The sequence below is a fragment of the Oncorhynchus kisutch genome, linkage group LG19, assembly GCF_002021735.2.
Source record: "Oncorhynchus kisutch isolate 150728-3 linkage group LG19, Okis_V2, whole genome shotgun sequence".
Lineage (NCBI taxonomy): Eukaryota > Metazoa > Chordata > Actinopteri > Salmoniformes > Salmonidae > Oncorhynchus > Oncorhynchus kisutch.
The window spans coordinates 42170244-42182697 of NC_034192.2; the positions used below are offsets into that span (position 1 = coordinate 42170244).

General features: G+C 44.3%; 1 protein-coding gene across 1 annotated transcript in view; it reads right to left on the reverse strand.

Moving 5' to 3' along the window:
* Positions 1-7259: 7259 nt before the first annotated feature.
* LOC109910061 (platelet-derived growth factor C) overlaps positions 7260-12454 on the reverse strand; it is a 77414-nt gene continuing 72219 nt past the window's right edge. Inside the window, exons 4-6 of the mRNA XM_020509216.2 lie at positions 9658-9859; positions 9202-9419; positions 7260-8763 (exon numbers count right to left, since the gene is read on the reverse strand). Coding sequence (XP_020364805.1) covers positions 8650-8763; positions 9202-9419; positions 9658-9859 — 534 coding nt within the window. The 3' untranslated portion in view covers positions 7260-8649. The remainder of the gene's footprint in view (positions 8764-9201; positions 9420-9657; positions 9860-12454) is intronic.

Sequence of the window (12454 nt, forward strand, 5' to 3'; positions counted from 1 at the left end):
TGCTCTCGCTAACCTCTGGAGGAGATGCAAAAACCTGTCCTTTCTGTGAGGGCGAAGGGGGAGGCCAGTTGGTTTAACATCTGACATCTGAGGAGATGAGGAGTAAGAGCAATGGCCGCACTAACCAAAAGGGAGACATCTGTCAAACATTTTAACCTATACTTAACATTAGGCTTCACCTCTACGGTGCTAGCACACCGTTTCCTGCTACATGATTAACACTAGTCTTATGTCAGAGGGACATTTGATTTCCCAGTGAGGCAGCTGCTTCCTAGAAACTGCAGCACTAGCCAGGCCTATTATTATCAAAATGTAACGTGCAGCTGCCAATTTGGCCTCCATCAATACATGGACCCAATTAGACATTGGACATGTCGTCTGGAGATAGATCCTCCCAACAGTATTGCTGCTGGATTCTCCCATCGTTCACCTCCAGCATCAGTTGTAAATGACTCTCACATCGTAATCGATATTGACCTTCATGTTGAAATAGACACTACGTAGAAAAGATTAAGTAACTGCAGTAGTATACTACGGTGTGGTGTTGTGAATCAGAGGTGAAGCTACAAATACGAGCTGTATTCATGAAGTGCCTCAGAGGAGTGCTGATTTAGGACATGTTTGTTAATATGTTTATATAGGGACACACCTGTGTGCACCAACATCCAAACCAAGGACACCTCAGCACTTAAACCTTGAGGGACAACAACCAAGAGAAATGGTCAAGGAAGCAGGTCTCTCAATTGAAGGTCTTGAAAGAGTCTTTTCATACTGGAATGTATATGAATCAAGGTGGCTTGAACTAAGAACTCTGATGGCAAACGTGAGGATGATCAATGTGCTTGGATAGAGAGGGGAGTCTCTACACATTTGGGTTTGTGCATGTTTACGATTAATTGAAAGACAGACAGAGATGTTTTAATTGTTGGGACACAATTTCTTGGTTACGTCTGAGGAAAATAGCGTTTAAATATGTTTGGACGTAAATTCACGTAAATTGTGTCCTAATATGGACAGTAGGAGACTGTGAGAAAGGGGGCATTTGGACAAGGGCTTAAATGGTAGTGAACACTGGACTACAGTCAAACACACACACACTTCAACTGTTTCATGTCTTGTGCCAAGCACAGGGTTTTCCTCCTCCTGCAAAAAAGAAAGAAACAGAAAGTCTGTCCGGGGCCGAGGGAGGGTGTCTGTTTTAATATTATAGAAACCACAGTGGGACTTGCCTGGTTCATACAGTAGGATCTGGCATCACGCCGGACGCCTACGAGGCTGTATATTAGATCAGAATAATTGTCTGGGACAGCTATCTGAGATGGACAAATGAGAACCTCCCCCTGATTGACCTCATGGCCCGAGGACTGGATGGAACCATGCTGCACATTATTTTGATATGTGGTGATACAGGTCCTCCAGGGTGTGGTGATACAGGTCCTCCAGGGTGTGGTGATACAGGTCCTCCAGGGTGTTTTGATACAGGTCCTCCAGGATGTGGTGATACAGGTCCTCCAGGATGTGGTGATACAGGTCCTCCAGTGTGTGGTGATACAGGTCCTCTAGGGGGTGGTGAAACAGGCCATCCAGGCGGTGGTGATACAGGTCCTCCAGGGGGTGGTGATACAGGTCCTCCAGGGTGTGGTGAGACAGGCCCTACAGGGTGTGGTGATACAGACCCTCCAGGGTGTGGTGATACAGGTCCTCCAGCCTGTGTTGATACAGACCCTCCAGGATGTGATGATACAGGTCCTCCAGGGTGTTTTGATACAGGTCCTCCAGGGTGTGGTGATACAGGTCCTCCAGGGTGTGGTGATAAAGGTCCTTCAGGGTGTGGTGATACAGGTCCTCCAGCCTGTGGTGATACAGGCCCTCCAGGGTGTTTTGATACAGGTCCTCCAGTGTGTGGTGATAAAGGTCCTCCAGGGTGTGGTAATAAAGGTCTTCCAGGGTGTGGTGATACAGGACCTCCAGGGTGTGGTGATACAGACCCTAAGGGTGTGGTGATACAGGCCCTCCAGGGTGTGGTGATACAGAGAAACCTAGAGAAACCAGAGACACTGTTCAAAGGTTTTTCTGGTGATCAAATCAAATTTATTTATATAGCCCTTCGTACATCAGCTGATATCTCAAAGTGCTGTACAGAAACCCAGCCTAAAACCCCAAACAGCAAGCAATGCAGGTGTAGAAGCACGGTGGCTAGGAAAAACTCCCTAGAAAGGCCAAAACCTAGGAAGAAACCTAGAGAGGAACCAGGCTATGTGGGGTGGCCAGTCCTCTTCTGGCTGTGCCGGGTGGAGATTATAACAGAACATGGCCAAGATGTTCAAATGTTCATAAATGACCAGCATGGTCGTATAATAATAAGGCAGAACAGTTGAAACTGGAGCAGCAGAACGGTCAGGTGGACTGGGGACAGCAAGGAGTCATCATGTCAGGTAGTCCTGGGGCACGGTCCTAGGGCTCAGGTCAGTTGAAACTGGAGCAGCAGCACGGTCAAGTGGACTGGGGACAGCAAGGAGTCATCATGTCAGGTAGTCCTGGGGCATGGTCCTAGGGCTCAGGTCCTCCGAGAGAGAGAGAGAAAAGAGAGAATTAGAGAACGCACACTTAGATTCACACAGGACACCGAATAGGACAGGAGGTGGTACTCCAGATATAACAAACTGACCCTAGCCCCCCGACACATAAACTCCTGCAGCATAAATACTGGAGGCTGAGACAGGAGGGGTCAGGAGACACTGTGGCCCCATCCGAGAACACCCCCGGACAGGGCCAAACAGGAAGGATATAACCCCACCCACTTTGCCAAAGCACAGCCTCCACACCACTAGAGGGATATCTTCAACCACCAACTTACCATCCTGAGACAAGGCTGAGTATAGCCCACAAAGATCTCCGCCACGGCACAACCCAAGGGGGGGGGGGGCGCCAACCCAGACAGGATGACCACAACAGTGAATCAACCCACTCAGGTGACGCACCCCCTCCAGGGACGGCATGAGAGAGCCCCAGCAAGCCAGTGACTCAGCCCCTGTAATAGGGTTAGAGGCAGAGAATCCCAGTGGAAAGAGGGGAACCGGCCAGGCAGAGACAGCAAGGGCGGTTCGTTGCTCCAGAGCCTTTCCGTTCACCTTCCCACTCCTGGGCCAGACTACACTCAATCATATGACCCACTGAAGAGATGAGTCTTCAGTAAAGACTTAAAGGTTGAGACCGAGTTTGCGTCTCTGACATGGTTAGGCAGACCATTCCATAAAAATGGAGCTCTATAGGAGAAAGCCCTGCCTCCAGCTGTTTGCTTAGAAATTCTAGGGACAATTAGGAGGCCTGCGTCTTGTGACCGTAGCGTACGTGTAGGTATGTACGGCAGGACCAAATCAGAGAGATAGGTAGGAGCAAGCCCATGTAATGCTTTGTAGGTTAGCAGTAAAACCTTGAAATCAGCCCTTGCTGTGACAGGAAGCCAGTGTAGAGAGGCTAGCACTGGAGTAATATGATCAAATTTTTTGGTTCTAGTCAGGATTCTAGCAGCCGTATTTAGCACCAACTGAAGTTTATTTAGTGCTTTATCCGGGTAGCTGGAAAGTAGAGCATTGCAGTAGTCTAACCTAGAAGTGACAAAAGCATGGATGAATTTTTCTGCATCATTTTTGGACAGAAAGTTTCTGATTTTTGCAATGTTACGTAGATGGAAAAAAGCTGTCCTTGAAATGGTCTTGATATGTTCTTCAAAAGAGATATCAGGGTCCAGAGTAACGCCGAGGTCCTTCACAGTTTTATTTGAGACGACTGTACAACCATTAAGATTAATTGTCAGATTCAACAGAAGATCTCTTTGTTTCTTGGTACCTAGAACAAGCATCTCTGTTTTGTCCAAGTTTAAATGTAGAAAGTTTGCAGCCATCCACTTCCTTATGTCTGAAACACATGCTTCTAGCAAGGGAAATTTTGGGGCTTCACCATGTTTCATTGAAATGTACAGCTGTGTGTCATCCGCATAGCAGTGAAAGTTAACATTATGTTTTCGAATAACATCCCCAAGAGGTAAAATATATAGTGAAAACAATAGTGGTCCCAAAACGGAACCTTGAGGAACACCGAAATTTACAGTTGATTTGTCAGAGGACAAACCATTCACAGAGACAAACTGATATCTTTCCGACAGATAAGATCTAAACCAGGCCAGAACTTGTCCGTGTAGACCAATTTGGGTTTCCAATCTCTCCAAAAGAATGTGGTGATCGATGGTATCAAAAGCAGCACTAAGGTCTAGGAGCACGAGGACAGATGCAGAGCCTCGGTCCGATGCCATTAAAATGTCATTTACCACCTTCACAAGTGCCGTCTCAGTGCTATGATGGGGTCTAAAACCAGACTGCGCAACAGCCTTTTCTAAAATGTTTGAGAGGAATGGAAGATTCGATATAGGCCGATAGTTTTTTATATTTTCTGGGTCAAGGTTTGGCTTTTTCAAGAGAGGCTTTATTACTGCCACTTTTAGTGAGTTTGGTACACATCCGGTGGATAGAGAGCCGTTTATTATGTTCAACATAGGAGGGCCAAGCACAGGAAGCAGCTCTTTCAGTGATGTTAGTGTAATGTTTGATCAGAACGTTTTTGATGATCAATGGATTTGCAGGATGCAGTATCAATGCCACTTCCTTAGTTGTTTTTGGAAAGACATTAATGCAATATGCCATGCAAGAATCCTGGCCTCCAAGCCTTTGGCACTGTATGATGGGTAGAGCAGGTTGGTTCCTGACGTTGCAGAGATAGCCGATAGTTAGTTTTCCCGGACTATATGTTACTGTCTCCAATCTTGACAGATTTGAGTCATGGGTGTTATTCATCATACATGCGGGATATCGTGCAGGCACACAGTACATACAAACACACACAGTACACACACACTCTCATGCACACATTCGTACAGTACATACTTATACAGTATGTGCACGCACACACACACACACACACACACACACACACACACACACACACACACACACACACACACACACACACACACTTGTTTTACTATCCTTGTGGGGATCAAACAATTCCCATTCAAATTCATATTTGCCCTAACCCTAACCCTTAACCTAACCTTAACTCTAACTCATAACCCCTAATTCTAACCTTAACCCTAAACCTAAGCCCTAAGTCTAAAATAGCCTTTTTCCTTTTGGGGATAGCATGCAGGCACACAGAACATACTAACACACACACACACAGTACACACACACGCTCATTCATACAGTACATACTTATACAGTATGTGCACACACACACATTTGTTTTACTATCCTTGTGGGATAATTCCCATTCAAAATACTATTTTCCCTAACCCTAAACCTAACCCTTAATCTAGCGCTAACTCCTAAACCTAACTGCTAACCCTAATTCTAAACCTAACCCCTAAGACTAACATATGTAGTCTTTTTGCTTGTGCGGACCGGTGAAATGTCCCAAAGATATTTAAACCAAAAACACACTTAACCCACCAGTTTTTGAGTGTAAGGGGGCAATTTCTTTTCCACACAGGGTCATTGGGTGTTGCATAACTTTGTTTATGAAATAAATGAAATAAGTATGTAATTGTAGTGTTATTTGTTCACTCAGGTTTGCTTTATCTAATATTAGGTTTGGGTTGAAGATCTGATCTGGCAAAATTCTAGAAAATTAAAAAGTGCCAAATACTTTTTCACAGCAATGTATTTTGGGGCGGGCTTTTGCCCATCGAATACCCACCTGGGGCCAATGGGGTAGCTGGGTAGTTATATTTCCAATTAAGTCTGATTTACACTAAACCATAATGATGGTGTCTGTGTATTGCTTTGCTTAAAGTTATACATTTTTATTTTAAAAATCCACTCATGCATATGACGTTTTCATCGAAATGTCTCTTTGTCAATAAGAAACCAACTGAATGATCTTAGTTTGCGTTGCCCCTTGTTCATGTTATTTTCAAAGGGGGGCTGAACTTCCTGATTTGGCTTTTTCTTAGGCTTGGCCATTAAGAAATGCAACGGCCATGACTGAAGCCAAACGAGTGTTGGGGGGGGGGGGGGGGGGGGGGGGTTCGCACCTGGCAAGTGTTTGTACATTCACTCTGCCATAACAGTACACAGTTATAGTCACTCACTCTTCTAGATAACTTGGGGTAGCTGGGTAGTTATATTTCCAATTAAGTCTGATTTACACTAAACCATAATGATGGTGTCTGTGTATTGCTTTGCTTAAAGTGATACATTTTTATTTTAAAAATCCACTCATGCATATGACGTTTTCATCGAAATGTCTCTTTGTCAATAAGAAACCAACTGAATGATCTTAGTTTGCGTTGCCCCTTGTTCATGTTATTTTCAAAGGGGGGCTTGGCCATTAAGAAATGCAACGGCCATGACTGAAGCTCTTCTAGATAACTTGAAACAGTCTAACCAGGTCTTGTGTTTTTGAAGTTGCCTAGACTAGCTGGTGCGAGGCAACTTCTTTCACCAATTAGCTTTAGCCAGCTGGTGTGCAACTGTGGCAAATTTGGTTTCACATTGGATAGCCTATCGCTGGGGCTAGTCAGGGGCAGTCAATAAATTACACAATGTAAATGGGACAATATTTTCATTAAATGTTTTCAATATTTGTATATACATTTCTCCAATATATAGTTGGTTTGAGGTTAAGTCATTGAAATGTGGAGCTATTGACATTTTAAAATATTGTCCCATGTACATTGTTTATTTTCCCATGTACATTGTTTATTTTACTGATGTTCCCTAACCAGCCCCATAGGGATATCGACTGTCAAACCAAGTTGACCATGGGCATTACGATGGGGTTGCGTACAGGTGCGCTCCAAATGTATGATTAATTGGGCACTGCTAGCTGTTGGCATGTGTGCAGGGTTGAAATATACTCAACCCAAGGAAAACTGTTATGGTACAATTTATTCCTGTCATCTTAAAAATCTCAGTTTTGGATGAAACTGACTTTATGACGAACAATATTATTATATTTACACTTGAATCCATTTTGACACTAGAATAAATGTTTCTGAGTGATATCAATGCCACATAGGCCGTTATCAAAAGGAGAAGTTGCTTTTTAGGAGCAGTTGCTCTTTAATGGTCGTGCCTTTCCTATTTATCTAATGACTGTGGAGAGAGGTTATCTTAATTGTTTTGTTATAGAGCGACAATAAACTCTACACAATGGATCCAATCATCCGTTACCTTTGCCCTTCCGTCATTAAACAACAACCATGAATGAAATGGTTTGTTTATTTTCCAACCTCATTAATAGAGGAACATGAGTAAGGTTCGTAGATGACTGGTGCATAAAACAGCTACTTACACTGATATCTGACAGTGGTGGGTTGATACTTTGTCCATGAAGTGTATATGGTGTCACAACAGACCTACTGATAGAGCCATATACAGTACATGCCTATGACCATCATCTTATTCTGTTAGATGACTTTGATGTGGAGCCATCTGCCCCCAAATGTAATTTCCTCAGTCAAAATTCCCTAATGATACCAATCAGACCATTCCAATATCTATGAAAAACAGAAGCTTTATCTTGTGAGACCAAATGAAAGTCCTTATATGGGGGCTATTTCAAAATACAAGTACCTATCTCCAGTAAAACACTGACTGATTTATTTCTACCGTCAGGTACAACAACATACATCCTAAAAGGTCATGTTAAATACTTTGGTAGAGAAGAGAACACACCCATATGACGTGGACAGACATAGAAATGAATAATATTGAAGAACAACACTCAACTACTGTACAAATGAATGAGAAACTACAATTCATTTCAGCTTACAAACAAAGCATATTGGGCATTAAATTCCCTTTCATTGAACAAATAAATATCTAATATCCACGAATCTATTCTTCCACTCACTAATTGGGGTTATATGATGTTCTAAAGCAAGCAGATTTTTACACCTTTGCAGAGACGCTATGTACGTTGAAATGCATCTTGGTCTAAGTGTGCAACTATCTCCTCACTGAATACAAGTATCTTTGGTAGAAAAATATGACAGGACAGAAGAACCATGAAAATGAAACATTTACACATAACAGTTTGCACCAGTATGACAGGTCAACATTATTACCACTATTTCACTCCAGAGATCTAATCAGTGGGAATATGGGGAAAAGAAGTGGGGAATCACTGATAAACAGTGATCCTTGACTGGATTATAAAGTAGCAGAGGAATTGGCCTGAAGGCAGCTCACTTATATACAGAAAGGTACTTGAATGAAGAGGAGTCCAATTTCTCAGATACTCCCTGGCCACGTGTTGCATTTTCACAAGACACCTTAAAGGTATTTCGCACAAAAAAAGCACAAAGAAATCTCAGAAGCAAAGGGAGAGAGAACCTTCAGAGATTAAAGAATGATTAAGATTGGTCCATCATTCCAGTGAGTCTATCCATCTCCTGTCTCTTCAATGCACTCAAAGTCAACTACAGGTCCTCCACAGCGGCCAGATCCATCCACAAATGAAGTAGTTCCAGTCAGTTTTTAAACTCGTCCAATTAACAAGAGAACGAGGATTGGCTGGGAGACGCTGGAAGAAGCGTGCAGTTTCAAGTGTCTCCTGGGATGCCGGTGACTCCAGTACACAGGTCTGAGATCAGTCCCAGTCATCTTTGCACACACAGGCACACTCCTCGTGGTGTTCCATTGGCACATCGGTCATGGACTTCTGCAGGCCTCGTCCCCCGCTTCGGTGCTTCAGCAGGAGAACCTACAGAGGGCGGCAAACCAGAAAGCAGATTGAGAGTTGCCCTCCACCAAAAACAACAGCAAACACATTTACACATCATATGCTTCAATTAGCTACATTAGCTACATTAGCTACAATGTCTCCATGATAGGCTACATTTGTTATACATCAATGACACATTTCAACCACCAAATAACAGGATGTAATTTAGCTTGGGTTTATTATCGCTATCTTTCTGAAAAATAATGAACTTCTTGTATAAGTAGCACATAATCTTACCAGGTAGGTACTTTTAATGACCCTTGTCTAGAAATGCAAACTTTTGATAACTTTCCCAAAATGTCCAGGTTTTCCAGAAATCATGGTCGGAAGATTCCTGGATTTCCAGTGTATTCCCTCCTGATTCCAGGAATATTCAAACCTCTTAACTTTGCAGCGCTACGTATGCTACATTTTTACCTCATGGTACTTGTTGACTACCCGGGTGGGCACACACTGGCAGTCGAAGCAGCGGTGCGAGCAGCAGGCACAGTTACCCCCGCAGCGCTTCACCAGGAGGCAGCTAGGCCAGAAGATGGCGTCCGTCCTCTTGAGCTCCTCCCTTAGGGAGACGGAGAAGTTGCGCGGCGTGCAGCTGTACAGTTTCACCTCTTCTCTCAACAGGTTGAGATCCACCCCTGTTCAAGAAATAGTTTCATCTCATCACATCAGCCTAAAATGATTAAACACATTGTACTAAATTCCAAAGAAGGGGCATCAATTGCTAAGCTGACGTTTTATTGCAATTTTCAAAATGGTAAAACTGTCTTGAAAAAGTTTAAAGTTCTTTGCTCAACTGCATCTGTTTTTCCCTCTATCTCAACATGACAGACTTTTCTTCCACTGCAATTCCTATCACTGCAACCCCAGGTGTACCTCTGGATTTCTTGTTGTGTAGGAATGACTTTCCCAGGATGTGCCAAGTGGGCTTGTACAGGTCTTCCATGTCCTGCTGCCATCTCTCGGGCTCCAGATACTTCATGACCTCCTCCACGGTGCTGAGGCCAGCCACGGCCTCAGACAACGCATCTGAGCTCTGCAGAGATGGAGCTGGAGTTACCTCGGGCTTCAATACACTCTAAAGAAAACCGGCACAAGGGAAGACGGGGGAAAAATGTTGTTAGACTTCAGCTTCATGGCCTAACTGAATTAAGCATCATTTAATGGATTATTTTAGAGAGCCCCATTCAATAACAGCATTGAATTAGAGGTTTAAACTGAATTATACAGGTATTACAGGCAAAACCCCTGAAAAGTAAGATAAGATTTACATAATGAGTGACTGTGCTACAGTGCATTACAAAACTGAACATCAAAGCTCCATTTTGGTATCTCTATAGACTCCACAGCTCTTCACTTAGATAGATTTCCATCCAGACATAACTTCAGTAGCAACAAGGTTTAAGCTGAGACTTATTTCTGTTACAATGAGGGGCAGTATTGTTTGTTTTCTCTGACTGATATCTGCCTAAGACACGGAATGTCCGTCCTCTTGAGCTCCTCCCTCAGGGAGACGGAGAAGTTCCGCGGCTCTGACACTCGTCGGATGCGGCAAGGCTTGCAAACCATTACAGACTACAAAGGGAAGCACAGCTGAGAGCTGCCCAGTTACATGAGCCTACCAGATGAGCTAAACTACTTCTATGCTCGCTTCGAGGCAAGTAACACTGAAACATGCATGAGAGCACCAGCTGTTCCGGAAGACTGTGTGATCACACTCTCCACAGCCGATGTGAGTAAGACCTTTAAACAGGTCAACATTCACAAGGCCGTGGGGACAGATGGATTACCAGGACGTGTACTGCGAGCATGCTCTGACCAACTGGCAAGTGTCTTCACTGACATTTTCAATCTCTCCCTGCCCGAGTCTGTAATACCAACATGTTTTAAGCAGACCACCATAGTACCTGTGCCCAAGAACACTAAGGTAACCAGCCTAAATGACTACCGACCCATAGCACTTATGTCTTTAGCCATGAAGTGCTTTGAAAGGCTGGTCATGGCTCACATCAACACCATTATCCCAGAAACCCTAGACCCACTCCAATTTGCATACCGCACCAACAGATCCACAGATGGTGCAATCTCTATTGCACTCCACACTGCCCTTTCCCACCTGGACAAAAGGAACACCTTTGTGATTATGCTATTCATTGACTACAGCTCAGCATTCAACACCATAGTGCCCTCAAAGCTCATCAATAAGCTTAGGACGCTGGGACTAAACACCTCCCTCTGCAACTGGATCCTGGACTTCCTGACAGGCCACCCCCAGGTGGTAAGGGTAGGAAACAACACATCCGCCAAGCTGATCCTCAACACAGGGGCCCCTCAGGGAAGCGTGCTCTGTCCGCTCCTGTACTCCCTGTTCACTCATGACTGCACGGCCAGGCACAACTCCAACACCATCATTACGTTTGCTGATGACACAACAGTGGTAGGCCTGATCACCGACAATGCGAGACAGCCTATAGGGAGGAGGTCCGAGACCTGGCCGTGTGGTGCCAGGACATCAACCTCTCCCTCAACGTGATCAAGACAAAAGAGATGATTGTGGACTAGAGGAAAAAGAGGACCGAGCAAGCCCCCATTCTCATGGACGGGGCTGCAATTGAACAAGCTGAGAGCTTCAAGTTCCTTGGTGTCCATATCACCAAGAAACAAACATGGTCCAAGCACACAAAGACAGTCGTGAAGAGGGCATGACAAAACCAATTCCCCCTCAGGACAGTGAAAAGATTTGGCATGGATCCTCAGATCCTCAACAGGTTCTTCAGCTGCACCATCGAGAGCATCCTGATGGGTTGCATCACCTCCGACCGCAAGGTACTACAGAGGGTAGTGCGAATGGCCCAGTACATCACTGAGGCCAAGCTTCCTGCCATCCAGGACCTCTTTACAAGGCGGTGTCAGAGGAAGGCCCTAAAAATGGTCCAAGACTGCAGCCACCCTAGTCATAGACTGTTCTCTCTGCTACCGCACGGCAAGCGGTACCGGAGCTCCAAGTCTAGGTCCAAAAGGCATCTAAATAGCTTCTACCCCCAAGCCATAAGACTCCTGAACATCTAATCAAATGGCTACCCCCTCCTTTCACACTGCTGCTACTCTCTTTGTTACCATCTATACATAGTCACTTTAATAACTCTACCTACATATACATGTTACCTCAACTAACCAGTGACCCCGCACATTGACTCTGTACCAGTACCCCCCTGTATCTAGTCTCGCTATTGTTATTTTACTGCTGCTCTTTAATTACTGGTTACTTTTATTTCTTAATCTTATCTGTATTTTTTTTAAGCTGCATTGTTGGTTAGGGGCTCCTAAGTAGGCATTTCACTGAAAGGTGAAATTACCTGTTGTATTCGGGGCATGTGACTAATAAAAAAAAAATTGAACGGTGTAGTAGACTGACACCTGGGGTGTTGGTATCCCCACGTGACCAGGATCAATAGGGCTCTGTTTAAAAGTAATGCACAATATAGGGAATAGGGTGCCATTTGGGAACTAGCATGGTTTCTGCTCACTCTGTCTGACATGTCAGCTTGCTGGTAGCTTTATGTGGCGATACTGACCTAATCCTGTGTGATTGACAAGTTGAATGCATCACTGACGCCAGCAAGCGAGCACTGATAATGCAAGTGAGCACTGATAATGCAAGCGAGCACCGATA